This window comes from Triturus cristatus, chromosome 5_2, assembly GCF_964204655.1.
Source record: "Triturus cristatus chromosome 5_2, aTriCri1.1, whole genome shotgun sequence".
NCBI classification, from domain to species: Eukaryota; Metazoa; Chordata; class Amphibia; order Caudata; family Salamandridae; genus Triturus; species Triturus cristatus.
Window position 1 is genome coordinate 222,959,214 of NC_140588.1, and position 27,247 is coordinate 222,986,460.

A 27,247-nucleotide genomic window follows, 5' to 3' on the forward strand; every position below is an offset into this window, starting at 1 on the left:
AATGCCTCGGTGGGGGTCCATGTGATTCCAATAATGATTCAGTGGGGGTCCCTGGATTCTAATAATGATTCAGGGGGGGTCCCTGGATCAAAATAATGAATACGTGGGGGTCTTCAGAAGTCAAAAGGTTAACAACAACTGGTTTAGATAATAATTAATATTGTGGCATATTCTGGGCTCTATAAAGTGCACAGCAAGATAGTATGTTATAAGCGCGATACATGGAGGAGCCGACTAAGGATCGTGTACAAGATGGAAGGCTTTTCTTTCCAGATGCATGCTAGGGGCAGACAGGAGCTTGCAGTCCTTTGTTGATGGTAGACGAGGTACTCCTTTAAGACATGGCGTTTCAGCTCCTCTACAACGGAGAGACAGCTGACATAACAAAACGATGAACGACAGAACTAGAGAAGCGGAAAGCTAAAACTCAAAATTATGGACTATGCTTTTATGGACAACGCAGGTCGAAAGGCAGCAAGGCTTATTTCCCACCGCCACCATACGGAGACGAGAAATAATCTTTGTTTTAGTAAAAAGTAAATCCAATAATAACAATAGATCCTACCTGCTTCTGAGACTTGATACACAATATGCAAAAAAAAATCTCAAAATCCCTAGCTCAATAGAAAGTTAGTAACCACTGATTTAATCAATGCAAACTTATTATTATCACGGACCCTATCATCATAGTAATACGCACGGGCTCGCCGTGTGCTACTTATGTCTATGGGATATCATTCAGTGCAGCCCTGCGTGGAGATTTATACAAAACATCTAAATTGGAACACTGGTATCCATCTGCTCCATTGTAAGAAACACATTTTCAGGTGTTTCCGAAATTAATATGCATGCAAAATGTTAGCTACAGATGGAAACTTTGTTTGTTAACCTTTGAATATCTTTAAAACCCAAATGTCTGCAGTTAACGATCCCTATATATGCCCTGTGTTTCTAAGAAGATTCAGGAGGTCCTTATAAATACCCATGGTAGTTCCAGGGGCGGCTCCTCCATTTGAGAGGAAGAGCGTCGCAACTCAAGCCCCAGAGCTGAAAAATAAAACGGTAATAAAGTTTATTACCGTTTCATTTTTCAGCAACCAGTCCCGAACATAGGGGCCTATTAGGATGGCGGGCGGACTTGCATCCGGCCGCCACCCTAGCGGTGCTGGGACCGGCCGCCATTGGTGCAGCGGTCCCGCACCAGCAATTCAGATGCCACAGCCACCGTGGCGGTGGCATCCTCTATTCCCAGCATTGTGGTGAGCGGTGCAATGCTGAAAATGCACGTCGTGCATTGGCATGCACAAGGTGACAGGCACTGCGCGGTGCCTGCCACTTTGTCCGAGCCAATGTAGGGGGGTACCATACGTACCCCCCATGTGCCCCCCAACATCATGGTGGCCCGCAACGGGCCGCCAACTGCAAAATCCGCATGCCTTTCCGTGGCGGCCGCTCCCATTGTAATATGGATGGCGGTGTCTAGCAGACACCGCCACCATATTCAACCCTTTTCCGCCCGGTCGACCGAGCGGAAAAGCGGTAGACGGTCTTCCCGTCCGCCGCGGTACCCCCGGCATCATAATATGACGGGGGGAAATGGGAGGAGGGCGGGGGATGATGTCGGGCGGTGGCAATCTGCCCGACATCACAATAGACCCCTAAGTGTCAAGAAGGGGTGGGACCAGTGCTGCTGAGTGGCAGCAGCAGGGAGCTGTGAGATTTAAAATGTGAATTTTAAAGCTCTCTGACCTAGCTGTCTTAGACAGCAGGGTTAGGGAAAGCGAAGGCCTCCAGTGATCTTAGGAGCACTGGGAGAGCCTGCTCTATCCAATCCTGACGCTGCTTTCATGCTTTGAAAGCAGTGTCAGGATTGGGTATTGCAGTTTCCTGCATCAGGACCTTCCTGGAAGACACCCGAGGGAGGAGGACATCGCGCTGCGGAGGTAAGTGAATGTATTTATTTATTTTTTGTTCCCCCCCACAACACCGCTCACCACCCTCTGTACAAGCCAGCAGCCACTGGGTAATTCTCTAGACAGCATATTTATGGCCAGGAGCACTGCTAACATTTTTTACAATTTATGTAAGATGCAGCACTAATATCGGCAGGTGTCCTGGATAATTGCACTGCCGTACTCCTCCTAGAAATCACAAGAATGGTTTCCAGCACACTTTTGGCCCAGGCAGCAATGTGGTAATCACAGCTGAAAACAATGATTCCACTAGTTAGTTCCAAACATCTCTGCACATATTCAGAAATGCCTGCCGGTAATATTGGACCCACTGACTGCACAATATTTTACAGCCACTTTCCAAATGTTGGTCTTTCTCTCTACTTAAGTTTGGGGAACTTTTGGGGTGAAACTTCACTTACATCCATCAGTGCTGCATTGATGTAGTTACTGCTCTCGCCATCTATGGTTATGAGAAAAGGCAAACATCGGTCTGGTGGTAGGACATCCATGCAGCGGTTCTTCTCGTGATTCCGCGGTAACAAAGCTATGCTGCAGTCCTCCACCCGTAGCGTTGGGGTCACCATGTTTAAAGTCTGCAAGAAAAAGGAAAGCATTTCAGGTACATGCGGAGGAAGCGCAAAGTACACAGTGGTGAACTTCAGGGAGACAAAATATTTTTTCCATGAACTAGAGAAAACGCTTAGCGTGACAGGTATGATGTGGATCATGAGGTGGTGATACAGGAGTACTGGTTCCCTGTCACTTCAACGACTAATGCTTCTGAACAAGTCTACAGGCAGGAAATGGATCCACTCCAACCTACTGATGGCTAGAAACAGGATCTATCAACAATACAACTAAAACACCTAAAAGACATGCAAGAACCCTTTGGTGACCACACCCCTTCGAGTTACTTCCAAAGTGTAGCTGTACCAACTCAAGCAACAACTGACAGTCTTGATTCAGCAGTCTTAGCCTCTGTTGCTTATGACACATGTATGTTTCTTTGACATATTTCAGGCGAAAGCAATCAAGTGCAGGTGAGTCTGCATGCAAGCAAACTCGGCTTTAACCCCTTGAGTGCCCATGACGAGATAGTCTCGTCATGGGCCGCGGCTGCGCTGTGCCCATGACGAGACTATCTCGTCATGAACCCCGCCCGCTAATTCAACGCCCGGCACAGGGCGGGGAAAGGGCGGGGCACACAAGGGGTTAAGGGATCAGGGCTTGCGGTTTTTCAGAATATCAGTGGCACGGCTGCACCTCTCCAAAAAAGGTCTACATGTCATGGATCCTATCTGTCTGTAGTCTTTTCTTAAGCATATAACATACATGAAAATTAATGCAAAGGGAAAATAAGATGTTTTGCAACTGAGCGAAACTTAGTAGAAAGAACAACACAGAATTCGACAAGTTCCACAGTCAAGCAATACACTGCTCTTGAAATGTCTGCCCCACATATTGGCCAATTGTCAAGCGATTTTCAACCCTAAGGTAAAATGTGCACATTTTCAAATTATCACTCGGAAATGATTTATTTGTGTGCTTCTCATATTCCAACCATAACCACCAGAATAAAATAAGCTATGGTAGTACATTCAGAACCACAAAATGGAAAATTATCTAAGAACGAGCTCGCTGACTGTTCTTTAAAATGTTTGGTCAGATTAATAACGTAGATATCCGGACAACCTCGTCTCTTAAGTCTGAAAAAGCCTACACGTTACTCCTTTTGAAAGTGCTGCATCATTGTTTGAAAAGTCCTCAAAATAATCTCATGGAGATGTATGTCTTACAAAAGTGTATGTAAATTCACACAACAAAATAATTCATATTAAAATACCCACGACAAAGCAATACACATATCAATACTTCACATGACATGTACGTTTTGCAAGAGAAACTTTGCAGTCAATGCCACCATCTGAGATCAAACTCAAACCCAGCACACGTCACATCAACTTTCAATGAACGTGTGCTAATCAAATTCAAGTACTCATGCACCAGCACAGACAATAACAATCTTGTATGAACACCTGTCAAAAACATTGAAATAGGGAGGAGCCTAGCCGGCAACAGAGATGGCCGCCTGAGCCCTCGGCTCCGCCGACTCGTCCGCTTCCCTCCCGTACCGCTTCCTCTCCTGATTGCTGAATCGTGTCTGTTGTGCGGTAACGGGTTGGGGAGGCGACGCTGCATCCGATGGTGGGCTCCCCGTCGTCCCTCCTGCACCGGGGGTGAAGAAACGCCCTGAATTCCCGCAGACGCCTACGGAGTGGGTCCGGTCCTTTGTTCTCGGCGGCGTCCGGCTGGAGGGTAACAACAGCGGCCATTACAGGAGAATCTGAAACCGCCGGCGAGACGCGACAGGCCACCGAGATTCCCAGAAGTAGCGCAACAGTTTCTTTTGGAGTCTCGCCGCTACGCTGCTTTACCACCACCGATGCAACAAATGTATCCCCCCCCTGTTGGAAGTTCCTCTTTGATCTCTCGCTACGAAGTGTAATGGAAGGGGCCATCTTTATTGAGTGATCGGCGCTTATACACGGCGCCTGGTTGGACCGTCACTGTGCTGTCCCTGTGCGTGGCGCTGGGCTGGGGGTTGCTGCCCTGTCCCTGTGGTTTGGCGCTGCCTCTCTGGGAGCTGACCTACTAAACGACGCCTGGACATGTATGCTAACGACTGGGCTCGAGGGTCGCCACACGCCTGCGGATTCCGGGGACAGGGAGCTGGCATCTCTTCCTCTCACGCTATGCCCGTGAGTATCGGCGACGTCCTGGAAGCTTTGGCCGCTATGCGAGCTGCTTTTTGTTCCAACGCCCGTGACCTGGAGCGCCGGCTGGACGACGCTGTGCCCGTTCTCTCCTTGGCTGACCGGACGGGCGGCTGTGCGCGGAGCGGATCGCCGAGCCCAGGACTCGGCAGTCGTGTGCAGCCTCTCCGGGGAGACGTAGAGGAACTGATTGTGAGTGAACTTAACATCACCGCCGCTCGGACTGTCGCAACTATGGAGGACACAGTGCATTCTATATTTGGACGGAACCTAGAGGTTCGCCGTCGGATGCCAGGACTACCACCGCCAGCGGGTATTGCTGACAAGATCGCTCTGCTTACTTTGAACATGTTGCCCGGGAGTGAGTTGCCCAATTTTGGTGGACTACCACTGTACGCCTACCCGTACTGCACTCTTGGGGATAACACTGTCCTGCTTTGGATGGCGATTACTGGCTGTTGCCATCTCTCTGGGTGTTCACATCGGATGCTCTTCCTACTCTACGGGGCTACGCCGCAACTGCATTATGCTGGCGCACTGGCGCGTAGGGGTCAGGGTTGAGTTTGTCTTTATTCTTGCCCTGATACCGGTAACTACATTCCTGGGACTGTGCTGGACTGACGAGAACGCTGGACTTTGGGTATGGTTTGCATGGGGGTCCGGGAGGTGATGGCCGGATACACTTCTGTTGATTTTTTCTTTTGTTCTCTTGGGTTGGCCCTCCTCCGTTGATAAATGTTTTGCACCGTTCTTGTGGGTGGGGCAGCCGGGGAACTAGTTTTCTCTGAGTGACCGAGACATGTATCGGTGGTGCTAGAAGACTATTGCGGGGGCTTACGCTTATCAATCATGGCTTGAAGATTCCTTGTTGATATTTTGGATGTTTCGGTTGGGTGTTGCTGCCTTACTTACCCTGCGCGCTGCTGCTGTGGCCCCAGTTCTCTCGTCATACCGGGCATGTTATTACTATTGGGTGTTAGACTACTGTTGCTATTATGGGTGCGAGATGGCGGAGCTGGGGGACGAATAGTGGGCTCCTCCCCACCTTTCTCAATTTTATGAGAGTTTTCGGATTCTCTCTTTTTCTTACTTTCTATATTTCGGGACTCCTTTTCTTGGGCGACAGGCACACTGCTAGGGGGGGAAAGGCCGTAGCCAGCTGCAGGGGTGCAGGGTGGGGGGCACTTGGGGGGTGGGGTTGCTTTCTTTTTTGTTTTTCCTTTTTGTTCTATGGGCCTTCTATTCTTTGTCCTTTCTCCTTCCCTGGGGTTCAGACGTTCCTTACTGGGTGTCACGCAGCGACTCTGGTGTTTTCTACTGCTATAAGATTATCTATCCTGATTGTTTAACACCAGTATTGACTTGTTGTGCTACGATATCCTGCTTATGTCTATCCTACAAGGAAAACTTTTAAAACTAGACCTCAGTCCTTCTGTAATGTATCCTCTGTGTTTTCAGTAAGTTGTAATGTACCGTATGTGTGAGCCCCCCCGGGCTCCTTGTTGACTTGTATTTGCCCCTTTTCTATCAATAAAGGTCTTCAAAAAAAAAAAAAAAAAAAAAAACATTGAAATAGTTGCTATTGTTTGAGTATTGGAACATACTCCAAGCTCTTAACTTTAAGTAAGTTTACAACAAAGCTTAGCAACACATTTCTGATCACCTGAGCCAATCCCGTGTTAAAAGTACATATTAGTGGAGTAACTATGGGCGACCATGTGAGGAGGAACAGCAAACAACTCTATTTTCATAGGGTGAGTGAGTGAAGACAAGGTGTGCTGTGCAAAATTACAACAAAGCTTAGCAACACATTTCTGATCACCTGAACCAATCCCGTGTTAAAAGTACATATTAGTGGAGTAACTATGGGCGACCATGTGAGGAGGAACAGCAAACAACTCTATTTTCTTAGGGTGAGTGAGTGAAGACAAGGTGTGCTGTGCAAAATTACAACAAAGCTTAGCAACACATTTCTGATCACCTGAACCAATCCTGTGTTAAAAGTACATATTAGTGGAGTAACTATGGGCGACCATGTGAGGAGGAACAGCAAATAACCCTATTTTCACAGGGTGAGTGAGGGAAGACAAGGTGTGCTGTGCAAAATTCTTTTGGGCTAGAGAAAAATTCTGCTTCTTTTTATCCTTTTCAATTTCATGGCTGTTATCCATGCCACTTTAATCCACTGTCATAGACATAAGTGCCTCTTTTGTGTGTGAATGCCGCCAACCTGAGTGGCAAACCTAAAATATTTTTAAGCTATGGCTCATTGTTTTTTTTCTGGTTTTTTGATTTGCAGGATGAGTGCAAATTAAGAACTGAAGTAGATGTAGATTGTGACATTAGAAATGTATGTCAATTTTGTCAATCAAGCAGTTTATGTTAAGTGGAGATAAATGCCTGCTGGTGAACACATGAAGTATACCCGGTTCAGCACTCTACAGCTTCCCACAATTGTACCGCTAGGATGTATGGAGTAGGCAAATGGCATCATATACAAAGAAAAGGCGGACAAATGGAGATGATTTTTTTAAATGTAGACCTATTTCGTCGCCCTGCTCTGAGAGGTCTCTGGGCAAGGAAGCTTGAAAGCTTGTTAAACTAATGATAGGCTTGCAAGAAAAAATGGCAACCCGGCCACGAATAAAAGCTCATTCACGCCAGGCGGCGATTTCATTTAGAACTGTTATTAACATATCAGGTCATGTACCTTGTTCAAAAATACTATGTGTTACATGAACTAAGACACAAATGCTTCTCATTCCCAAATGTTCTAAGTGCTCTCGCGCACAAAAAAAGCAATTCATGTTCGCCCAACGTGCCCGCACTTTGACAGTGGGTCACAAAGTGCATTTGAAAGCGCCCACTTTCCCCGTCCAACTGCAATCAAAGTAAGTGCACATTTGCAATACCTGTGTGGAGAGGGCACCACGAGACAGGCTACGCAACCAAAGGTGGTGTCCAGCCTTTCAGAGGGCTTGGTGCAAAGGGAGGGATGTTACTTTCTGCAAATGGTCACCCTAGTTTGTGCTCTAAAAACGCGCAAGAAAGAAAATAAATCCTCAGCGCCATCTTTATGATAAACTACCTAATGAAATTTAGGTTTGGCAATTTTTTTTCTACATTTGGCAGTCAGTGGAAGTGGACTGCGGCGTAAATTTGTAAAATGCTGCTGATCCACATTCTACCTGTCGAAGATGAAAAAAACAGCAGGAGACAAGCAACAATTTTCCCATCACCTGCACAATTTCGTTCTGCAGGCGGATTGAGATAAAAGGTTGAATTTTGCCCTTTTCGCAATTCATATTTTCCTCCCACATCTCATTAAGTGGATCTCAGGTACATTAAGAGATATTACCTCAAGGGCTGATGTGCCCCCAAAACAGGTCATTTGGACTCCCACTTTCTAAGAAAAGATGACCAACAAGTGAACTGACTTTTGTGTACCAGGTAACCAAAGATCTAGTAAAAAGACGAGTTTGGGGTGGAGCGATGTGCCAACAATTCTCGGGCTTAAAGCAGACAAAAATAATCTTACGTATGTCAAAGCCACCTCGGGCAGAGAAAGAGCCGACTGTTCAGGAGCGGAGTCAGTCATTAGGGAAAAAATATCCCAGCATGCCGATTCAAAGAAGTCCACAAAATAAATCATCTCAAAGTAGGCCCTGGTCTGCTGCCACAACAGTTTTAAAGCATTTCTCTGTTTATGTACAGGAACTAGATCTGCAAAATAGTTACTTATTAAAAAACCTAAGGGCCTGATGGAAAAGTTATTTTTCAGTCACAACGCCTGCAATTCACATCACAGGTTTTGTGATCGCAAAATTACTTTTTACTATTTACAAAGTCCTTTTACCAGTGGGAAAAGTGTTTCTTACTAGTAAAAGGTGTTTTGAACCCTATTCAAATCTCAACTAGAAGAGCGGTTGGAAGGGCTACCTTCCTCCTATTTGCAATCCGGAGAGGATGTATTAAGGTTTCTGACACTGGTGGTCACAAACCTCTGACCAGATACAGAAACCTCAAAGAGGGTTGTATTGGATTTCTTAAAGGGGAATATGACCCTGATGGGCCGCTTTCACTCTGGTCATCATGGCAACAGCCACAGGGGTGGTGCTTAAAAAACACAAAGTTTCCCATTTGGGAATCATGACTTCGGACTCGGGGAAAGGTTGGCTCAGATGTCTTCCTAAACGAGAAACTTTTTTTTTAAGCAGCTCTAGTCCGTTTCATGGATACAGGATGCATTAAAGGTGTTTGACAGAGGTATGCTTGTAGGAATATGTTCCTGGATTTGCAGCCATTCACAAAGGGTCACAAACTGTGACCTGCCGAATTAATATTCATTAGGTAGGTCGATTTGTCACTCCATGCGAATGCACAACTTAGGATACGACCTTTTAGTAAGTAGGTCGCATCGCAAATTTAATTCTCATTGGCAAACCTGTCGGTGTGCAAACTGCACATCCTCGGCCCGCAAATGGGAATAGTTCATCAGGCCTTCAGAGCCCACATGGTCAACAAATTAACCAGCAACAGTGATCAGCACAAGTGTCCGAAGGCCTCGAGTCCTCCCATGAGAGGCCAAACCTACATGGAATGGGATATATGGACAGTTAACAAGGCGTGCTTCGTGGTTATCACAAGAGGATCTGTGAAACACGTCAGATCAGCTCTGCCTTCTTCGTCCCATTCTTTAAGTCGACCTATTATGTTTTAATAAAAGCGTGGTGACTTTCTCCTTCCCTCAGAAGAGGATTTTTAGAATTTTAGAATATTTTCCCCTCAAAAGAATATATGAGTTTTGGGTAAGAAAGATCGATACCATGGAAACTTGAGTAACCTACAAAACATAATGAGAAAATTAGTCCTGGCACTACTTATATCTGTGATAACTATTAAAAACAAATGTATTACAAAAAGCTCACCTATTTGATCTAGTGCCTGCTTCCAGTGTTGCAGTTTCGTAGCATTGTAATGAAGAGTTGTTTTTATTATTACCCAAGTAAGTGGCACTTATTGTAGCAACCCTGTAAGATGATAGGCTGGCTCCTCTTGCCAGGGTCCAAACCTTCGACCTACATGTTGCACACAGAACCCTGGTGTATTTGAGCTGAGCAACAAAGTTACATTACTGACACATGCAAACATGTTAATGGAAACAATTTCTTACCCTAAATTCCTCCTTAATCTGGCTCGAGTTGGTCTGAGGGTCCAGTTTATTCATTTCGTAATAAACAGAGCGGACCTGAGATGCTGGTACAGAGGTGTCGCCGCAGAGGCAAGCTTCCAGGATGGCGTCGTGGATGAATACATACTGCTCCTGGAAAAGAGGACGCATCCAATGAGGACAGGAACTGAGGTACCACACACACCTATCGCAGCACGGGCTCTTGCACTAGGCGCTCATGGGAAATACATTTTAAAACTGGGGTGTGGGCTGCAACAGCCCTCAATATAGTTATGTTGCAGAGTGTAAGAGCTCCAAAACTCAAACGTCACAATAAATTTTGAACTGAAAAAGAATGAAAAAAGAATTGAAACAGAATGCCTGACTTCCAGTGTTGCACCCAGAGTCTAGCAAATTAAAGCAGTCAGTGCATAATTTGTGCAGGTGCAGGTCACCTGCTGCTCATTTTCAAGTACTGGGCCTTACTTTTCATCACCAAACTTTGACTCAGAGGAAGAGAGAAGTAGAAAAGGGAGATGGTCACGGAAAAAGAAAGAAGGGAAAACAATGAGAAAGAGAAAAAACCGAGCGGACAAAAACAGCAAGAGGGAAAGCAAAGAGCCAGGAAGTGTCAAGGTGGCGGCATGAGGTGGAATCAAAGCTAGGTAGGTTTGGTATTCGGTCACTCTTGAATTCAGCAGTGCCAGGCGCTTTAAGAAACCTTAATGGCCTTTTAAATAAGCATTTTTCTAAAAATAAGAAATAAAAGAAAGAAAGATGGCACCACTTGCTGAGTAACCAGTAGCACTATATATCATCGGTATGTCAATAATATCATTTAACAGTATGTCTATGTTCATGTTTAATGTGCTCACAATAACGTGACCTCAGTTCTTCAACTTGGTATGGTTCGAAATTGAACATATAAAACAGCGTAATCATTGCTGGGGTTTTAGTGATCTACAAATAAAGTTAATGGTCTAACCGCCCTTAAATGAGGAACTGTGAATGCCTCTGGAGATTTCTATTGCTTGCCATGACATGAACTCACACACATGCTATTTAGGTAAACAAAAATTAGAAATATTCACAAGAAACATAGGGCTAGGATTTAGGGCAAATGGTTTTGATCCTCATTTCCATTGTTGAAGTAGAATTTCTTTGGGGTCAACTAACAACACATTTAGAAATTAGGTACATTTGGTGCCCTTTCAAGATTTGTACCTTCTTTTAACACCTGAAATAAGAACATGGATGTAAAGATTTTTAAATCTATGCACTTAATCATTGACTTATCCAGAATGTTTTACCCAGGCTGCCTCACGAAGATTCAGAAGTACACTGATCCCTCCGGGGTTTACCCATTTTTTTTTTTAAACAGACTTTATTAGGTCACAAAACAAAATGCAGTCAATCCCCTTCCCCCGTACTCCGCCCTCCAGCCAAATCAGAACGTGGTGCAGTGACCAGTCCACCAAACTGATCACAACTGTACAACATTCACCCCTCCCACCGGGGTTTACCCATGCCTCTTTTTAGCTCCCTTGCTCCACACTGTCTCTCAAACGATTAGGAATATCTTCACTGATCTCTTCCTAAATTTATAATTCAGACTGTTTAATTCCTCACTTAAATCCCACTCTCTCTTTTCCCTCCTCTCCAGGGGGCAAAGCGATTTGAGGTAACTTCGTGCCACACTGAGGGCTTTAGAAAAACTCGAAATGAAATATGCATCCTACTTGTGACAACAGTGTGTCTCTGTAAGGAAAAGCTGCATTAGAAAGCATTTAAACTCCTTACAGCCCACAGGTCACATGTCCACCTTAGAAATTCATGCATTCCATCTGAGCCAAAGAAAAAAAAACTACCACCTACTAAAACGAAGATTACATATAATACGCAATCCACGTCCTAGTGGCCTCCCATCATAGGTCAGACAATCATCGGTGTCCGCCACTCGAAAAGGTTATCATGCATGAAGGAATAACACAGATGTTTAATACTGTTCCAAACCACCAATCAATCCCAACCAGCACTATAATTGAGTCAGCTCTGTCAGGGATCAACTCTTTAAAGATATAATTGACTAGACCGATATCTCATCACAGAGCCACAAATGTGAAACATGAACGCATTATTCCGAATGAGCTTGGAGTAAGTGTCATTTAGTAGAGTTTTGTTTCATCGACTTTCAGTTACCACGCTGGATCTCTCGCAAGTATTAATCTTCAATCCAATTTCCACAAGATTTGAGACTACAGAATACCAGAAGAGTGCAAAAAGTAAAAAGAAAAAAAGAAATCAAGAAAGTCAATGCAATTTAGATTGAATCACTTACATATTTTCAGTGGCTAATAGGCGGAATAATGACTCTTGGAAAAATATAGTAATATTCAACTTTGGAGGTGCCACCCAGTAACTATGCCGAAAAGATGATTGCCACATTGCTTTTGAGCAAGAAGTCACCGTTCCTTTGGTGGGTAGAAGTGTCTTTTATCTGACAAAAGCTTATTTTTTAATACCATCATCCATCAGTAATGTGCTTTAGGAAGGGCCATCTTAAGAGCATTATAGCCCCCCGGGCAAAGCATTGAGTGGGCCCTGCCTACACAAACCACTCACAGCAATAAAAATGTTTAACGGAAAATTTGTGTTAAATTCTGGTCTGATGTGGCCCCCGGGCAACTGCCCAGCATGCCCATGCGTTACTATTGCACTTGCTTCGGTTCGGCATGGGTAGAGGGAGAAAACGTAGGAAAGAGAAGGCTAAGAGCATACCTCAGTCTGTACCATGTTGACTCTCCGCGACCGAAGCTCCCTCACACAGTTGTATATGTCAACGACTCCTTCCCTGTCCGCCATATCCAGCATTATATCAATGACGATAAAGCAGCCGGTTCTACCTGCTCCGGCACTAGGAAGAGAGCATGTCATTAGCAATATAGCATATCTCAGGGAAGTCAGCATATCATCACACTTCTCAACGCTCCCGCCACCAACATCAAATCTCAAGAATCCCAATAACCATTCTTTAGACGAATAATGATCACATTTGGGCCTGATCGGGTGACAGAACATATAGATTCACCAAAGAAGCATTCCCCAGCTAAAGGTCGCCACAGAAGAAAGACTAGACCCCATGGATGTGTATTTGCTGCTCAGCAGCGTAGCCAGACTGTCATGGGTCCTGGTGCAAGGGAGGAAATGGGCCCCCGCCTGCTGTTTGAATGATAAAATACACCAATAATCAGGGTTTAGTGCACCGCTCAGGCCTCTGGGCCCCGGTGCCACTTCACCAGCAGCACCAATGGAATTGGTACTCTACGCATACACATGGTAAACCAGCATGGTGTGCTCCGTACCTGCAGTGTACAACCAGGGGACCTGAGTTGGGTGGGCTTTTGGATTTGACCTGCCGTACGAATCCCAGCAGACCGGTGGCGTGGTAGGGTACTCCATGATCCGGCCAACCCGTGAAGTGAAACTGACGGATTTCTCGGATCTCATGTGCACCTCGCTGTAACAACATAAGGGAAGGAAGCAGTTATACAATTAAACAGTGTTAAACAATTTAACGCGATCATGGAAAAATACCTCCTCGCCACTGTACAAGCACAATACACTTTAGTTAAAGAAAAGAACAGTGAAAGATTGTTTTTAAAGATTTAAATGCTTGGTAGCAGGCAAAACAGTCCATTCCTTCACACGGATCCTACAAAGAAAACCCATTTTTACTATGGTTAGGGGCCGTGCATACAGTCCCCAGCGCCTCTGGCAGTGTGGCCCTTTTCAGGGGTACATATGAGTGCACGCACATTCGATTTATTAAGTATAGCAAAGGTGAGGAATTAAAGTATTAATGCATAGCAGCATATACACATAATCAACAATTACTGTACACAGTATGGATTACTATTTCTATGCATATATCTTACTGTTATCATATAGATTGTAATTCAAAATACACAGACAAAATTAAGCAACAAGCATTGGCAAACGCAAAGGGTCTGGCGTTGAATGAAAGCATTTTGGCTTTTGCCAGTGCTTTTTTTTGCTATCGGGACCTTTGTAAACTTTATTGTAGTGGGAGCTGCCGGGCCTCTGTCAATATGTATAAAAGAATTGTTGCTGAAAAGCAAAACACTTTTTGGGTGTCTCAAATAAGAAAACACTGCCATAGTAACTACTAAGCCCTGACATTTAAGGGAACTACTATGTGTTTGGGTCTGCTCCATGTGAAAGAGCAGAATGGAGTCACTCTCAGTGAAATTAACCAATAGCTGTAGTGGGCCGACAGAATGCCCTATGCTGTGTTATGTAGTGGGCATAAGAGAAACGTGAATGACACAACAAAAGACCACTAGATGAGGAGAGCTGACTGAAAACCCCTCTAAGTGATTATATTTTATATACAGTTCTAGTAAGATCAGAAGTTAATGGCTAACACCAGACCTAATAATGAACAAGTTCCCAATTTTGCAATCATCACATCAGACTCACATTATGACAATTATACACTTGGGTCTAAATTGCCGCTGCGAGCTTATAGTGGAAATAACCTAAAGAACCCCATTTTGGGAAACCTAGCCTGCTAACGGAGATTGATATGACTGGAAGGATTGAGCACACGTATGTTAATGAGTCGCTCTAGTGCAAAGGTCAGGCGACGCAACCTAATTCCTTCCAAAACAAAGGCAATTGCGTATTTAGCTGTAGATGCTGCCCTATTCCCCGCTAGTGTGCAAAGATTTTCAGAGCCATAGGTGAAATGACATTTTGACTATCGAGCACTCCCTTCACCATAGCAACTAGGCATTTCTAAGCCATTTGTTTCTATCTGGCGCAGCGTGGTGGCCATTTATCTCGGAGGCACGAGAGGCAGGGCCGGCTTTAGCGCTGGTGGCGCCCAGCGCGACAATGTTAGTTGGCGTCCCCCCAATGACCACCTCCACCACGAATTCTCTCACTAGCACCCTTTAACAGTCTCCATAACCACTCTCTTTCAGATGCATTGAGTTAGTTACATAGCGCCACTCATACCAGTAAAGGATCTCAGAGCACTTTGCATCACACACACATTACACAGAGACAATCGAACATGTGTGTGTAAATCCGCTTATATGAAATGTTACATAAGCCAAAGGACTAAAAGTGTAGGAGTCACATCCTTACTGGTAGGGCGTATAGTTTAGGAGTGCTTGTTGTGGAGAAGCACAAACTCAGCGTGGAAAAATAAACAGTTTTCTTTAATAATTAAAATCGATTTCTACCTAAATTAACCATTTTTGGAACATTAATCTATGCTCTAATGTCTACTTTGCAGTATGTATGCAGCTCTATGATGAAAGTTAACGCCTCACTATTCTATATTAGGATTTTAAATTATAAATGGCAATTAACTAAAGGATGTCTCTTTTAAAAGCAGTAACTTGCTGATCTATTTACATTATATGCACTCTGTAATCTACATGGTACATGTTCTTTGCAGCAGGCATATTCACCCTCTGCACTACCTTCACATAAGTCAAAACATAACATATACAAAACTCCAATCTCTCTCCCGGAATAACATTAATCAAAGGAGTTAACTTGACATTTTTGTGAGGCCTGGTAATTGCCGGAGGAAAGGAAAGCGGCAGCAGGTGCTTTAAAAACAGAATAGACTTACAAACACAGCGCCCCCTGAAAGCCAGCACCGGGTGCGGTGGCACCGGTCGCACTGCCCTAGAGCCGGCCCTGACCAGAGGGCAGCTTCCTGCAGAGGTCTTAAAGGCTCACTGGGCCTGGGTAGGGCTCTTGTGTATGATAAAAATGAAATCTAGTAGACAAATGCATGTGCACTAAATCATTCTCAGTCCTCTTTTTTCCTTTTTTTACACTAATCCTCTATTTTCGATACGCCCGAATGCTACAGCGGAGTAGTAGGCAGGGCTGAGGAATCATTAGTCTTGGGGGTTCTGAAGGTCTTGCACACAGTTTTCCTCAAAGAGTCAACAGTGTGTAAAGGTGAAAGCCACCATCCAGCTTGGATTCACTTGCTGATGTGGTCCTATTTCTCCTAGGAGGTTATTTGAGAAACAAGATGCATGACTTCGCCGTAGGGAAGGGCTGAACGTGCGGTGTAAATGAACCTTTGTGGTATCAACTGCTGGGAAATATCAGTAAACTTGTCACACTGACTGGATGCGAGTGCCGGCACACCCCCGACAGCACACACGAAAGATGAGGCTGCACATGCCAGGGGTAGCTGAGTTAGAGGCGGGGCGGCTGCTGTGTCCGTTCCCATTGGCACTGGGCTGCCGGCGAGGCCCAAGGGAAATAAAGACTCCAAAGTTCATGCCACAAATACGCACTGGCAAGCCCCAAAAGCCATTTCCCGTTGGTCTTCCCGCAGGTTGCAGTGGGCTCCCATGCCAGTGCATGAGACCATCATAAGCAGCTCAGATACTGGCGCCTTCCATAATTACTGTCATTACAGCTCTGAGCTGCCACTGTTCAACGGTGAACTAATTCCATTATAATACCAGGAAGCAAGTATGCCCATGAACCATGGGCTACAGCTGTTTTGGGTACTGCTGAGAATGCCCATTTTCGGTACAGGTGTACGGGGCAACTCAACAGAAAACTGACCATAATTGGGGGCAACTTCTGAATACAATTTGCGAAACTCCTGGCATCAACCCCATCACTGCTGGAGAATTCTCAGTTAAATCTGAAATACTGCCTCGGATCACAACTTATGTCTGTAAGATTTGTCCCTACACGTTGATTGGGGGGGGGGGGGGGGGGGGGGGGCGCGACGTACTTAATATTCAAGTGAGACTGTGCAGCAAATTCAGGCCCCTAACAGGCTAAACCAGTGCGCTCTCCCTCTGATACTAAGCTGCCAGATACCTGCCATATTAAAAGTGCAACATTTAAGTTATATCCCTATATGTTCCATGCAAGTCACTGTATGTACATTGGAAATGTATCAATAGACTGAGATGAACACCAGTCAGGTGTGGTTGGCCTTTCTTTAACTGCGCTCCCTCGTCTTCCATTTTCGGTGCCCAGGAATTTGAAGTCGTATTTATCAAAGCAGCAACAGACTACTTTACACTCTTTTCTGTTTCAGAATGGGGGCGGTAAATGGTAGTCTGTTAGAGAAAAATGACCCTGCTACACTTATTAAGCATTGGCAAAGCCAAAAGGTCTTGCCGGTGAAAGAGGTATTGGCTTGGCCAATGTGTTTTAGCCATGTTGCACACCAGGGTAGCTGCTGTCCATCATGGTTAAAAGTTAGTGGAATAGAGGAGAGTGATGTGGAGTCTTGTACACTGAAATGGCGAAGAGTAGAGTGGAGTGGCATAGAGTGTTGTATATTGCAGAGGCATAGAGTGGAGTTGCGTAGAGTGACGTACAGTGGAATGACGTAGAGTAAAGTGGACTGGTGTTGAGTGCATTGGATTAGAGTGTTGCAGAGTATAGTGGTGTAGAGTGCAGAGGCACAGAATTCAGCGGTGTACCAAGCAGCGTCGTAGAATGCAGTGGCATAGATTAGTGTGTTGCAAAATAGACTGTATTGGCGTAAAATGCAGTGGCGAAGAGCGGAATGGCATAGAGTGCAGTTGCGTAGAGTAGTGCAAAGTAGAGTGGAGTGCCACAGAATATAGTGCAGTAGTATAGAGTAGAGTGGTGCTGAGTGCAGTGTTGCAGAATAGAGCGTCATATAGTGTAGTGCTGTAAAGAGGCATAGAGTGGTGTAGAGAGGCATAGAGTGCAGTGGCGTGGAGTACAGCGGTGCAGAGTAGAGGTCAGTGGCCTAGAGTAGAGTGGCCTAGAGTTGAGTGGTGCAGAGTAGAGTGGCACTCAGTGGAGTGGCGTAGAGTGGACTTGTATAGAGGGTATTGGTGTAGAGTGTTGTAGAGTATAGTGGCGTAGAGTATAGTGGCGTAGAGCACAGTGGCGTAGAGTGCAGCAGCACAGAATTCAGCAGCGTGCAATACAATGCAGTGTCATCGAATACAGAGGCATAGATTAGGGTGGTGCATAGTAGAGTGTAGTGGCGTAGAGAACAGTGGTGCACAGTAGTAGTGGCATAGAGTGCAGTGGCATAGAATATAGTGGTGTAGAGTGCAGTGGTGCAGAGTAGAGTGACGTTGAGTAGAGTGGCATAGAGTGCAATGGCGTAGAGTGGTGCAGAGTAGAGTGAAAAGGTGTAGAGTCCAGGGATGCAGACCAGAGTGTTGTAGAGTGTAGTAGAGTGGTGTTGAGCTCAGTGGCAGATAGTGCACAGTAGAGTGTCGTAGAGTGCAGTGGTGTAGAGTGGCTTTGAGAGCAGGGGTACAGAGTAAATCACAGTGGTATAGAGTGAAGTGACGTAGAGTGCAGCTGCGTAGAGTGCAGTGGTTTAGAGTGGAGTGGCATAGAGTAGAGTGGCATAGACTAGAGTGGCATAGACTAGAGTGGCATAGACTAGAGTGGCATAGACTAGAGTGGCATAGACTAGAGTGGCATAGACTAGAGTGGCACAGAGTGGATTGGCGTGGAGTGGCACAGAGTGGAGTAGAATAGTGCAGAGCACAGTGGCATAGAGTAGATTGTTTCAGAGTAGAATGAAGTGGCGTAGAGTGGAGTGGTGCAGTGACAGACTACAGTGGCATAGAGTGTAATGGCATAGAGTAAAGTGGTGTAGTGTAAAGTGGCATACAGTGCAGTGCCGCAGAGTAGATTATAGTAGCGTACAGTGGATTGGCCTAGAGTGCAGGGGCATGGAGTGGAGTGGTACAGAGTAGACTGCATTGGTGTACAGTGCATTGGCATAGAGTGGTGCAGAGTAGAATAGAAGGCATAGAGTGAACTGGTACAGAGTAGAGAGGAGTATACTTAGTGTATTAGCACACTGCCATTACAGACAACACATTTTCAATTGAACTTACCATTACATTAGCACAGACATACTGTTCTACTAATAAAACCATACAGTGCACAAATAATAATGTGTTGAAATGGCATCACCTGGGTTATTGATTTGTTTTTATCATTTTAACCTCTTCAATGCCCGTGACGAGCTGGTCTCGTCATGGGCCGCGGTTGCGCTGTGCCCATGACGAGACCAGCTCGTCATAAACCCCGCCCGCTAATACAACGGCCGGCACAGGGCGGGGAAAGGGGCGGGCACTGAAGGGGTTAAAGTTATTTGTTTCCAACACACTTCAGAATTAACGAAAATGGGCCTCATTTGTGCTATCCTAATTCTGATATATTGTGAAATACGTGTACAGTTCATTTTTTAAATGGTGTTGTGTGCTGGGAAAAAAACCTTTCCTACCCCAAGTATTCAGCAAGATTGTTACATAAATCCTTCAACTTTCAAGTCAGAGAAAAAAAATAAACATCAAGCTCCTACGGAAGACAGAGCCTGACATATGACCTTTGTCTTTGAAGGCACAGCAAATGTGACAGGATAACAAGATTTACAGGCCTTTTTAGTGAAAGAAGCACTGGTGGAAGAATACAAGGAGAGGCAGTGTGAAAAGGCGTTGCTCACTGGGAGGAGCAAACTCAAGCTGGACCGCCTAAAACAAATAAAGCCAGCAAATAGAAAGCCAGAAAATGGGAGTTACAAACCAAAAAGCCAATTGTGAGCAATGAGCATAATGCATTCCCAGGGAAGCGTTCTGAATGTCCTCAAGATGTCTTTAGCAAACCAGATAGCTGCCATGTCTGGTAGGCTTCGACCTAAAATGGCAAACCTGAATTATGGGATGGCCACGCCACATCTTTCCCTTTCGACAGGTGCTCCATGTTCCAGTCAAATTTACCAAAGGTGGAGACACAATAAATGTACTCTATGTAAAGACCTAGGAAGAACTCTGGTGCAATTATCTATGGCTAGACACTTTGAGAAAACATCTTAAGTCTGTGCCGGCGGTTTTGCGGCGTGCCACCCTGGCTTGAACTGGTTAGTTGCTCAGTTTCTGAAACATATATTTCACCAGAAGTTTATGTTCACTAAATTCAGATCAGTGTCTTTTGGGTCCTCAAAACATAGCACCTTATACTTTCTTTCAGATATCAAAGAGCGGCTTCTCCTTTTTCACAGCCCCTAACTATTTTTACAGAGTACATTTCTGAGTGATTTCTAAAGTAGTAGAAGATCCATTACTACAACATGATGTCAAGTGAAAGATAATTTAATTTATTTGACAGTCAAGGAAATACTTTCTTACTCCTCCAAATCCCATATATCAGATATGAAGACATATGTACAATAACTTACATATCCTCAAAACAACTTACCTTTTCCACTGCAAAGGTTCGGATGACGTATTCTGCCAATAGCTCTGTTTCTATTAACGTGACTTTGATGTCTTTATATATCTCCGTGTCATCTGGCCAGTATTTGCAGCACTTGACCTTTGGGAAAGAAGGGAGGATTGTGAGAATTCTTTTTGCGGTCATCTAGCAGGATGCATCTTTCATCTGGACCTTTATGGTTCACGCGTTGCATGTTATGTGGCTTGGACTTAAATGGGGGTAGGGTCAGTGCCGGACTGGCCATTCTGCACTCTAGCATTTCCCTGGTATACGAGGAGGCTTCTGGACTAGCCGGAATACCTGCAGCACACTAATCACCGATATACCTGTGGTACTCCGATTAAAGCTCTAAGTGTGCCTTCTCCTGATGTATGCCCCTGAGTGGGAGAATGAGTCAAACCTGGCTGCCACCATGGAGGAGCTTTTAAGAAATACTGACACCTTGAAATTAGTGTAGGGTAAATTAGAAGGGCAAGCACCCAATCCAACATACAGTGCCTATGTGGACCCCAACACGTTTATCCCATTAGTAGGTTTAGCTTTACATTATGGTTCAAGTCACTACAGCTCTATTTACTAACCTGGGTATGTGGAAAATATTGGCCAACCACCTCACAGACTCATACCATACTATTCACGGGCTTCATCGATTCTACCATCAACCATCTGAATATCTGAGCACATTTAAAACCTTGAAATACTTACCAATCAGCCTAAATCTGAGCACAACCTCAACTTAAAGAAAAGCTGCAGTGAAACGCTACATACAGGGCTAGTCTCGCCCGCCATTTTCTTGTATCACTTTGTGTTAAAGATACCTATCTGACCCTTGTCAGTGCTTCACTCGACCATGTGTACATATTTTACTTATGGCACCGTGGGCTGATTGGCCCCAACATAAAGCCTTGATGTGGACCTCCTCAGCCAATGTTTGTATGTCTTAGGGGGCTCACATTTCTCCTCGGCAGAACATCATTTTCTGGCCACAATCAGGAGGTTGCACTATGATGGTCAGATGCTATTGAATGTGTACCTGTACAGGGCACCAATTGGCCCTATGTGCTATGCTATTCTCACCCGTTTATTTTGTACCACTGTGGTGGGTTTGTGAGGAAAATTTGCATTTTTATTCCTATTTACGTGTCTTGCTATAAGAAATAGTAAACAAACAACAAAAAACACGTCCCCCCAGAGATCATCAGCAAAAGGGTCAGGAAAAAGCCCTAAGCAGATGCTCCTCATTTCACCATCCAAAAGACTTATAAAATGTGGCCACAGGATGGTTCATGTGAATTAACAGGTCGACCTTTTCTCTATTCCTTGAAAGTTCTCTTGGATCACGGGCACCATTGGTCACAGTAAGTAAGCAAACTCATTACTTCTCTTCGTTCGTGAAGGAGGCAATACCTTTCCAAAGAACCATTCGGCAGCCCCAATAGAAGGATCTAGAATTCACCCGGGAGCTTACAATATGAATATTTCCAGGGAAAAGGGGTCTATTGCTACAAGATTCCACCCATGACAATTCATGCACATCGCTTCTGTGCCAATATTCTTAACCATATTCCCCTCTAAGCACCAATAATACTGAGTCACAAACCACAGAATATTTTAAGATCCTCTAAACATTTGAAAAATTCTGAATAATAAAATCTAAAGAGAGATTGCTGCTTCTTTCTGTTTGCAGTCATTTTCGTATTTCACAAGTCGCTGCAATTTTGCGACACCAAACCTGCCCGATTAATAGAACACTCATGGTTAACCAATGAGTGAATTTTAAGATGTGTTTGATCTGAAACAACTTCGACCCCCCTTTCATGGAAGTAGTGCTCCCACTCTATTCAAGATGAAGTCTGCGAGGGTACAAGTAAACGTTCATGACATGCCAAGCTATACATTAACTACTATTGAAATATTACATTTAAATTCAATGTGGGTTCCATCCTCTGAATAGGACAGTACTGCACCAATGTATGCTCGGGATCAGTGGCGGCTCCTCCGCTAAGGTGGAGGAGCGTTGCCCCACTGCTTTTAAGCAGTGTAAATAAAGGAAACAGAAAACGATAATAACTCAAAGTAATTATCATTTTATGTTTCTGTACTGCTGTGCGGGTGGGCTGCTCTGCTGTCAGAGCAGGGGAGGAGTGGTGTGTCCACTCCAAGTGTGCAATGACTGTTTGGCCGGCCCTCTGGGGCCGGCCAAACAATCATGCGCACTTTGCATGTTCTCCATGCAGGCCGCATAACAGCTTGTGTGGAGAACATGCCCAAGCCCTCAGACCAATCACAGTGCTGCATTGCAGCGTTGTGATTTGTCACGGGAGCCTGGGTGCTTCCTGGTTCCTGTTTGGCCGAGTCCTGACGCAGAGGAGAGATGCGGCGGAAAATAAGTTAAGTTATTTTTTTACATCTCCCCCCCCCCCCCCCCCCCTCCCCCTCCTTCACCCTTGATCGGTGCTGGCCACCACTGCTCGGGACGACGTCTTCTCTGAGCGATGATGCTCCTGTATGCCTGATGCTGTTGCTGTAGCACTGGTGACGTTTGATGCTGCTGATCTTGCCATATTGCTGCCTCACCTGGCTAAGGTAGGTGGGTCACACAAAGCTTTAACTGTGTTTCAATTTTTTGGTGGCAATATTACACCATCTACAGTAGAGATAGCCCTGGGTGCAAACATCACTTAAACTTGAAATGATCCCCTATGGAGCATGAGCTCAGCTAGAGCTTGGATGTGACATAGTGTATACTTAATGAGTGGATGCCATTCTGTTCAAACCTTGGCCTTATGAGAAGCCCATCCTTTACGGAGCTGTGGGCGAAGGCGAGAGGGCTCCAAAATAATACCTATAAGGAAAAGGCTCCAGAGAGAGAGTTAATCAAAGCTCTTGCTTAGGCGGTCTACTCACTTTGCCCCAGAATAGCCATACAAATCAAACAAAAAGTTATATTTTTAGGGGATAAGAGCTAAGCCTAAGCCTCTCAGTGATTGCCAAAATGAGAGATGCTGCATTAACCTCAGCGCATCAGGCACAGCTTTTCATTGTTTGCCACAGACTCTACAAGACTCACATCGCGCCACTTAACCGGTGTGCGCAACCACTGGACTCGAGCCCGGTGCCTACAAAAGCCAAGTTGAAGATTGACTGATTCATCCACAGCAGCTTACCCTTCTTGTAGGCGAGATCACAATAATTAGTAGAGGTAAAACAGGCTGCTTATATAAAGGGGGGGGGCAGGAGCTCTTGGAAGATGTAAAACATAAGCAGACTCCCCATCAAAAAAGGGCTTCATGGATCAGAAGACCCATGAAGATATTGAATGCTAAGCTTTTCCTGCTGAGTTTGCGCTGGTTGCTTGCTAGGGTACCCTGCTCCCAGGGGGTGCGCACACTCGGCCTCTCATTCAATTGTCTACTACAAAGCAAGTCTCTATCGAATGTGCGTCGGAAGGCTTTTACAGTCTGTGAGTGGCTAAATCCTGAACTCACCAGATGCCTCTGCCACTGCTGCCTGCACAATGAGTATTTCCTCACCTTTCAAAGATGCATAAGGGTGCTCTTTCTGCGTCAATAACAACGTACAAGGGAGTGGCACGTCCAATGGGAAACACGCTGCCCTTGCAGGCACCTGGCATAGTCAGAGTCAAATTCGTATAGCATTAAATGGAAATGGTTTTGCCATTAGGAAGCAACTGTCCCCCTCCCCCCAACGGTAAATGTATTTATCTAGCGCTTAAAAGCCCTGTTGAGGCACATAGGGACTTCTAACAATGACAAGAATACACAGACCCCCTCGTATTTTGCTGTGCACCTCTAGTATCAAAGGACTGTGAACAGAGTCCAGGAAGTTTTAGGACACAAACATTTCAGTTTAACAGGGTACGCTTTTGATGTTAATTTCAATAGGTTTGTTGCTTTGAAGTCTCTTGACTCCAGACTCTCTTTTTTCCCGCCATTAGGCCCTGCGTTCACAACAAAACACTACAGTTGATAAACTTCCATATCCTGACACGCCATACAACAGAAGCAGCCCACCCAAGTGACTGCCTTGCACCCCAGCACTGAAAGACAAAAAGCACTTCGAAAGTCCCTGAATCCCATGTGCCGCCCACGCTCCCCGCTTGACTGGTAACAGGTTTTCATTGTGTGTTCCACAAAACAAATTCACACTTCCATCTCCAAGAAAAGCAATATCAGAAGACAAGGGGGAAAATGAAATCTCCTCGGGTAATTGTCCTTTTCTTTCCTTTGATTTTCATTGCTTTGCAGTTGCCATAGTCTTACTGTCACACTATAGAGGCTGGTTTAGTGCCATCCCTGGTGAATTTGTGGAGGAGCAATTTACTGAAGTAGCTTTCATGTGAAGAGCATGCAGTAAAAAGGAACAAAAAACTATCTGATGAAATATAGATTTTTACCAACGTCAATTTATTTAGTTGTACTCAGCACTCTGAACCATGCATTGATAAAAAAAATCCAATAGATCCGACTTTGGAAATCTGAAAGATAGTTATTTCTTTCCTTTTTATTGCAGGCATATGCCGCAAAAAAAGAAACATACCTAAATGTGGCTGACACACGCTTGTGTTCATAATGTAAATGTTAAAAAGCATTCGCTGATGTGAAAACCCTTCGTAATTTCGTTTTGTAAATAAAAGCTTTCAAATGTGCCGTGCATTTTATTATTACTTCAATTGTGAAAGCGAAAAAAATAACTAATCGAATAACCAAGGATACAAATTGTAGGCAGCTAAAACGTTATTTAAACACTTTATAACTTTAAAAGGGAGCTGGAAATAAATAAATCACCATGGAAACCCAAAGTACAGGCAAAATAAAAAGCTGGTTTTTAATGTTATTTACAAAACAAAATTTTAGGTAGAAGTGAACAATGTGTATGGACTTTAGGCATTGACTCAAATTGAAGGGAGCCAGTGGGTAAGTGGGCCGCCCCACTGTCCCATGTGGTATGGTAGGGTGGGAAGAAGCATTGACAATGTAAAAGCTCAATGAATGAAGAACTCTGACCAAATGACTCTCTAAGTAGTTATATTATGTAGCAATTGTCTTGGAAAAATAACAGTCTAAAAAGGCCAGACCTAAATATGCCACAATCCCAAGAGAGAGAGAAAAAAAAGAGTGATTTACAGTGGGCCTTGAAGGAGCTTTTCTATTCATATTGTGAAAATGATTTAATGGGAAATTATTTCATCACAGAAAAGTTATGATTTTACCACTAAACACAAACACAAGTCTTTGTTCAACTGTGAAAACGTGTTGCTGCTTTATTGGTCAATTTAAAGGACACATCAGTAGAGCTGTTCTAATGTTCACTGCAGGAGGGCTTTTTCCTCCTGTCTGTTTTCTGCTGCCCGCCTCTGGACGGTACCTGAACCACAAATACTCATGACCAACTCACATGTTCAATAAGAAGGAGCAGAGACAACAGGCACGTTTGTGAGACAGCAATCAATCTGTTTCTAACTTTAAACACCACTTCTGCAAGCAAGGTTTGCCAGGAGATCTTCACATAAGGTTCAGATGGCAAAGAGCGCATATTCCAAAGTCGACCTCGAAGGCAATATGAATCCAAACAGGTACAATTTTAATTGTGATGACACCATATCAGCCTGGTATTTACCAAAAGTATTTCTTCGGAAATCGGATGGAGCAAAACTGAGCTTAGGTTAGAAGTATGCTTTAAATTTAGGAAAATATGTTTGCACCAACCATCCCTCACTGGAAAATAACCAAATAAATCCACAGGAATTCTGTACCGAAATGTTAGCTTGTATTACTCCTGTTCATGCCTGTGAATAAAATATACTTTTCCTTTCTCAAGTAAAGCCTGGCTGATGAATCATTTTTACACTTTATTAAATTCTTAACTTAGCTCTGAGTTTAGAATTCACACCCCGTACTGAGTAAGTCCTGGAATGACCTATCTTGCTACTGTGAAGGTTGAGTGCTCAGGGGGTGGACTCAATGTTGAATTTTGCATCAAACAGTAAGGTAAGCACCAGGAACACCTGAGTAAAAGGCCGACATTGTCATAATTTGAGACCAATAACACCTGATTGATCAGGGACTCCTGAAAAAGTTGCCACATCTCTCCTCTTGGAAAATATATGTACCCATAAGGTCTCCTTTCTTACATATGCCTCTATTCACTAGACAGCGATCCTTCCCTATTCCCACCTGGAAAACATACTTATTCCTTTCCATGGCAGGAGTACATTTGAGAACAATTCCAAGATGAGAAACTATCTGGAACAGGAGTGTGAATAACCACAAATGTACAAGCAGTTGTTTATATGCGGTTGTTTTTGCAGGGATAACCGCCCATGAATGCCCACAAAACCACCTTTAAGGCTAAACTTGAACATTTTAACATACTGTTAGAATTTCCATATCTGCAAACTCCATAGAAAATCCCCCCTATCCTGTCTCTGTGGACAGGGATTTGGATTTTGTCTCACAGATGGTATGATTTGTGCTCCTAAATTAAAATTAGGCATTTCTAAGATTCTTAATTTTGTAACAAATGAGAACGCCACCACCTGGAAGCAGAAACTTGAGGCAAACTTCAGCAAAGCAGTGAGGGGAAAGCTGCATGCATATTCTTCCCAAGCTGGACATCTACATTATCGTGTTAGGGGGCTTCTCGGATTAGGAGAAGTGTATGTACTCTGGAAATCAGATCTCTGTTCAGCCCCCTGCATTTTCAAGCGGAATTTGAGCAAATATGTGTCAACGTCATTTGCACTCAAGCGCCCTCAGAATGCTCCACTCAAAATGTCACTGAGCATAGAGCAATAATATACAGCTGTCATGCTGAAGGTCCTTTTCTAATTTAAGCTGGAGGAAATATTTGCCCAGCCAGTTAGGAATAACAACAAAATTATAGCTTGTTTTAAATAACACTTCATAAGGGAGTGTTCTGCATTTCTCAGTGGTGTAAATAACAGCTTTTACAGTTACTTGCTGCAAATGTACGCAACGTATCTACCTCTGAGGGGTACATGTTCGAGCTGGCCATGAAGTGAT

At 44.3% G+C, this 27,247-nt stretch overlaps 1 protein-coding gene across 12 annotated transcripts in view; it reads right to left on the reverse strand.

Moving 5' to 3' along the window:
- PTPRM (protein tyrosine phosphatase receptor type M) overlaps nt 1-27,247 on the reverse strand; it is a 1,478,792-nt gene that overhangs the window by 49,594 nt on the left and 1,401,951 nt on the right. For all 12 annotated transcript variants that reach the window (XM_085607017.1, XM_085607015.1, XM_085607014.1 and 9 more), the window contains 5 exons: nt 20,184-20,300; nt 13,262-13,416; nt 12,678-12,813; nt 9,903-10,052; nt 2,375-2,548 (listed from right to left, as the gene is read on the reverse strand). In XM_085607017.1, coding sequence (XP_085463143.1) covers nt 2,375-2,548; nt 9,903-10,052; nt 12,678-12,813; nt 13,262-13,416; nt 20,184-20,300 — 732 coding nt within the window. The remainder of the gene's footprint in view (nt 1-2,374; nt 2,549-9,902; nt 10,053-12,677; nt 12,814-13,261; nt 13,417-20,183; nt 20,301-27,247) is intronic.